The 5906-nt window shown below is 39.2% G+C and overlaps 1 protein-coding gene across 1 annotated transcript in view; it reads right to left on the bottom strand.

Annotated features, from left to right (window-relative positions):
* Positions 1–2531: 2531 nt before the first annotated feature.
* The window catches only part of LOC104856384 (synaptonemal complex central element protein 1), a 3760-nt gene continuing 385 nt past the window's right edge, over positions 2532–5906 (bottom strand). The window contains exons 2-6 of the mRNA XM_010615755.1: positions 5535–5582; positions 3808–3862; positions 3515–3604; positions 2903–2987; positions 2532–2579 (exon numbers count right to left, since the gene is read on the bottom strand). Coding sequence (XP_010614057.1) covers positions 2532–2579; positions 2903–2987; positions 3515–3604; positions 3808–3862; positions 5535–5582 — 326 coding nt within the window. The remainder of the gene's footprint in view (positions 2580–2902; positions 2988–3514; positions 3605–3807; positions 3863–5534; positions 5583–5906) is intronic.

The raw sequence follows: 5906 nt of genomic DNA, 5'->3' as shown, positions 1-5906 counted from the left end.
CTGGCAAGATGATGGAGAATGAAAATGATGCAATGGTGATTTGACAGATGTCAAAGAATAGGGGAAAGTCAACATGAAATTTATATACAATTTACTTGTTTAATGGCATCAAGATAGAATAATCCTTTGAATCAATTTAGTAATAGCTAAAGTTAAAGCCTTCAAATGAGAGCTGTCACACTCATTATCCCACCTGTAAGACTTTCTCCACCCTAGACAGTGCTGTCATGGGCATTGACTATGATTGTTTCCAAGGCTATTTATCTTTCCACTCATCATTTTTTTCCTGTAACTATGCTAATATGATTTTAATCTCTTTAGAAATAAACAGACTCTTTGGACATGTCTTTTCTAATTTTATTGTTTTGCAATATTCTCTGATTTTATAGTGTTGTATCCCTGCCTTCATTAATATCCACTGGAAACTTTTTACATCTTGGAGATTTCACCAAGGCTTCCACATCTGTATGCATTAACGTGAGGAGCTCTTTCCCATTATGCCTTCAGATCACAAGTATAAGGACTGAATAAACCAACAGTCATTTGTCATATAAATCCCAAAAGGTATGGACATGCTGCCAACTTTGAGTTATCTGTAACATTACAGATCTGAGACATGCTAACCAGTGACTCACATATAACAAAGGCATATTGAATACTTTTTAAACTATCAAAACCAGATACACATTAGTTTAGGTATAGTTATTATCCAGTTTATCAATTAAGATACTGATAGAGTCAGTGACATGTTGATGTACTGCAGCATACAAACAACAGAAGCAAGATTTTTACGTAAGCAGTCTTTCTCCAAATGCCAGTCTCATATTCTGTAGCACACTGCTTCCACTCAATGGATAAAATAGGAGAGATGCTCAAATTCTATTACTTTGGAGAAATCAGTTTGGCACAATGTAAAGGGCACAGAAAAATTAATAATAATTTTCTAACTTTTGTGAGCATAAAGGAGACAAAATATGTTTAATGTCTGGAATTTATATAGATGCCTAATGAATGATAAATGTGGTATACAGAAAAAAATGGTCCCTTTCTATTACTTAAAATGTGGAAATAATGTGATCAGAGGAAAATGAACTGCCAGACTATCTTGTGACTATCTTCCCAGACCCCATTCTATGTGTCTAGGTAAGAGTTTCCTCTGAAGAATGGTTTCCTGTCAAACATTCTAGATAAAATTGGGCGTTAGAATCTAAATTGAATACACTCTGCAACTCCCTTTCTTTGACTGAGATAAAAGAATAGTTTGCTAACAATGGGGGGGGTGTTGTTCACATGTTTGGCTAATTCTGAGGTGCAAACGACTCAGAAAAGTCTGGTGGTGGGGATGGTGATCCGTCCCTTGTCATTTCAAGGCAAGCTGAGTGCAAGGCAGGAAACTAGAACAGTAAGGGCTTTTAGAAAACTTGAGGTCAATGCTCAGCTGTAGGACATTGGGTTTGTGTTACATTTCTCTCCTATGGTCCAAGAAATTAATTAAAATTTCATTAAGTATTATAGTCTGGTTTCTTCTGTGTGGTGGGATATCAGGAAAAGTAGCATGTTCATGCCTGGAGTAAAGAGATAGAAGTAAGAGAGCTGGATCGCCTCCACTGGTCCCTGAGTGCTGATAGCTGAAGCAATTACCTGCCTGGTACCAAAATGCCAAGAGGAAAAAACATCATAAGGGTCAGTGACAGAGGTCTGGTGCTGTGGCAGTAGGACAAGAAATCCAGAGCACACAGAAGGATTCCAGGGAAGTTTTCCATATTACAGGGAAAACACAGCATAACCACTTCCAGAAAATGTGATTCATCAAATTCAGTTATTAACAGGACAACGCAGCTCACTGATCAGGAGAATAGCTTTTGTTTTCTTGTTTTTTTCATTTTAATAAGGAAGGAATTACCATCATTATAGAACAAATTTTGTACAGAGACTAAAACCTGCTTAGCCTTTTAGTTTGGTATCCTTAATCTAACTGATAGATCATGAAAGAAGAGATGAGGTTCTTTTATAAATAAAGAGTAGAATTTAGGGTGTTCAGGGTAGCCAGGATCTATGCTACCCAGGATTTCCTTAAAGGTCACAGGCTGTGAAGACAAACAGCTGAGTGGTTTGACTTTCAACTGTAGAAAGGAATTAATGGTAGCACTTACACAAAAATATTTAGCTGAATTTGATGTGGTAAAAGAACCACTCTTATACACTATCAGTACTGTGTAGAGATCTAGTCTTTCTGGAAATCAGATTGTGCCAAAGATTAAATATATAGGACCACCAAATCAATAGTGTCTCTTCAATAATATTTGCAGAAGGCAATAAATTCACACGAGTTCATATACTGTCATGAACACACAAGTAAAAGACTGTTCACTTACTTATTGTGATTAACATACAAAAAAGTTGTACATCTACATTAAATCTTTATAAATTCCCAGCAACATTTAATAAGATTAGTATTTTTTTAAAAAGGTCATTTTCATCCTTTCCTAGGAAAGCATGGTTTCTCCCGAGGTTAGTCTTGAGTTGATCTTCTAGGGTCCTGGACAGAGCTCCTGAAAGGCCTGTGGAAGATGTTCTATCTAGGAGTAAAAGGATCATGGGGTGAGGACCTTGGTCTCTAAGGTGTTGAGGTCTCTTGCATGCCAGCATACACAGCCTTCAGCCAGCACCCCCTGCGTTCCATTGCTACATCAGCACTTGCAAGCTTACTATGACCCTTTTGGGGAAATGTCCTTCCTAGAAAATTTACTTAGAGAGGTTTGCATGGGCTCAACTGCTCCTGTATAGCATTCTCCATGCTTCCCTATCTCCCTCTTCACAAGAATACATACATTTCTGGGAAAACTCCTACTTTCTCCCTTTTCTTGTTTCTGTCTCTCTCATCTTTTTCTATCCTCTTTACCTCTTCTTTGTCAGCCTCTTCTCCTGAGATGATACAAGTTTCTGAGAGAAACTGGACGTCCAGCATCTCCATCTCTGCCACCATGCTGCATACAAAGTGATTGAAGAGGGAAATGAAAGTTAGATTTAAACAAAATAAAGGGGAAAAAGGAGAGAAGGAGCTGAGGAGAAAAGAGAAGAGGAAGAGGGAAAAGGATAGGAGGAGAGAAAGGAAGAAAGGAAAAATAAGAGGGGAAAAGGGTAGGGAGACACTGAAGAATAGGGTAAGGAGAGGGAGAGCAGAAAGGTGTGTGAGGCAGGGTAAAGGCAGAAAAGACAGAGTATTACGAGGCAGAAGAGAAACAGCAGCAAAAGATGAAAGAGAGAAGAGGACAGGACAGATTTAGTGCAGAGGAGGAAGGCAAAATGGAAAAGCAATAATAAAAAGGAGTTTGGAAGTGGGAAGGGGAGGAGGATATGAAAGGAGAAAAGGAAGAGTAAAAGAAAAGTGGAGAAAGAGAGAAGGTATGGATGAAAGTGTGGGAGGATTTATGTGATTTCAGATATAACTTTCCCAGGAATAGGCTGGACCCAACTCCTCCCTGCTTCTTCCCCCAGGATATTCTCTGCCTACCTCTGTCGCTTGTGCTGCAGTTGTTGGCGTTGCTCAGCAGCTGCCTCCAGAAATTTCTTCACCTTCCTGTTCTCCTCCTCAAATTTCTCCCTGAAAGGTTTTGAGGTAATTGGTCCATTCCCCACCTCCTCCCTTCAGCTTCCTTACATTCTACTGTGGAAAAAGAGCTTTTCACTGAGTGCACAGTAGACCTTTCCATAGGACAACTGGCTCAGTTGACTATGCAGATCTTCTTGCTTCGTCTGTAGTATCTTCTCTGTGGAAGTAAGCAAGGCAGGGTAGGGACCTCTTACCTCTGAGCTTCACTGTCCTTTCTATTGCATTGCATCAGGAAGCTCCTCAGTGTCTCTATATGGGAAGGAACCAAGAGAGCCCTGTGAGAGCTCATAGCATGAAATGAAGTTACACACATTATGAGCTGAAAGATGCTAAACTAATTTAAAAGGATCCTGATTCTTGCCCCCATGTCCCATTTCCAGAGTCCTTAGCACAAACTGGGCTTCTAGAGGACAAAACAGTGTCTATTGATCCTGTTGGCCTTGGCACATAGCAAGGAATCTGGAACAATTGCCATATATTTACATGAGTGGAACAGAATCTTCAGATTCCAGAACAGATTGTGTGTATGTGTTGCTGTTTCTGTCCTCCATAGCCTGGCACAGAACAAAAACTTAAAAATGCCTATTAAAAATGAGCACTTTGTTCTGGGATCATTTACCCTGACCAGTAAGACACTGGGTTTTACACATGACAAACACAGATACAAATACATGGCAAAGGTGGGCTTCTAAAAAACATCCAGGGTGCTCATGTTCTTGGCCTCTCCCATTGGATGATTACTTTTTCCTCCCAGAAGTGGTGGACAGATATGCGGATATACAGTGGGATGAGTAAATGATTAGATAGATACATAATGGGTGTTATGAAGATATGGTTGGATAATGAACTGATGGTCAGACAGTTGGCTAGATGAAGAAATTGATGAGGAAAAACGATGCATCGATGAATAAATGGTGGATGACTTGTGAATTTATTGATGGTTGGATGCATGATAAAGTGTGAATGAACTGAGATACAGGGGTAGACAGGACAACAATAAAATGGATAAATGGCTGGCTAGATGGATCAATGTTGTTAGTTCTTGGTTAGATGAATGCATGAGGAGATGGATGGATTGCTGGTTAGCTGGAGTGAAGAGGATCAGAAGAGTCGATGCATTGGATAGATGGAATAGATATAGGAGGCTGGGTAGATAGATGGTTAGTAGGATGACTGCACGGATGTACAGATGGTTAATTGAATTGGATACTGCTGCTTAGTTTCTGCTTGGCTTTTAAGTCTATGTGGATTCTTAGGCATTTTCTCCATTTCATAACCTGGTTTCCTCTTGCTATTTTCCTCAGGGAGTCTTGGCTAAAAAATAATAATCCTTCATCCTGGTAGGAATTAATTCAATTTAATTCATTCTACCCACATTTATTACATGAATACATTAGATATCAGACCTTGGGTTTGAGTTGGTAAAAACCCAGTAAAATAAAAAGAAGGTATTTATTGTCATAAGGGAATCAATAGACTAGCAGGGGGATTAAATACCATGCAATTAATTATGCTCTTATTTACAAAAATTACTATCGTAATGAGACTATAATTAATGAGTAGAATGTTTCAGTCAATGGCAAATTCAAAAGCTTTGAAATGTTCCTAACAAATGTCTGGGAATTATGAGAAGGCTAGCATAACCGAAGTGGTCTTAGTCAAGAGAAGTGCTAAAAGGGGGCATGGAGAAATGCAGAGGTGAAGGGGACAGGTAACATTTAGTCTGCAGGACAGGCTATCCTGACAGGATATCTGTATTTACTATAAGTGAAATGGGAAATAGAGAGGGTGCCTGTTATAGAATGAATGTATGGATGTGGCTTAATTTTGGTTTCAACAAGATTCATCTATAGGGCGGAGTCATTCTTGAAGTGGCTACTGCTGAAGCAAAGAAAGACAGCACAGCTATTAAATACAGTACCTAGCCTTTTCCTCATGATGTCCTCCAGATGCAGCTGCTCTAGATTCACTGGAAAAAAACAAAAACAGTGACAGTTTTAGACCTCAAGGACCACACACTGACCTCCTTCTACAACTTCAATTTCAAGGTAGGGACTTCTGTGATGTCACACAAAAAAATCTTGCAGAGATCCAGGAGGGGCCTGAGTATCTTCCTTTCATTCCATTTGTTTTGCTATTCACTCTGAAACCAGCCTTCTCCTCTGTGTGCGCATGGTCCCTGTTAGTTCTAAAGAATTACAGCATTTAGAAAATAAATTGTGAATAAGATGCAGAATGAACTTGGTTTTATACAGACCTTACACTGCATTGGACAGATATAATAACAAAGACA

The sequence above is a fragment of the Fukomys damarensis genome, unplaced genomic scaffold (assembly GCF_012274545.1).
Source record: "Fukomys damarensis isolate Sample0158 unplaced genomic scaffold, DMR_v1.0_HiC HiC_scaffold_39, whole genome shotgun sequence".
Classification (NCBI taxonomy): domain Eukaryota; kingdom Metazoa; phylum Chordata; class Mammalia; order Rodentia; family Bathyergidae; genus Fukomys; species Fukomys damarensis.
The sequence above is the reverse complement of the archived record's forward strand: the minus strand, read 5'-3'. Positions and strand labels throughout refer to the sequence as shown.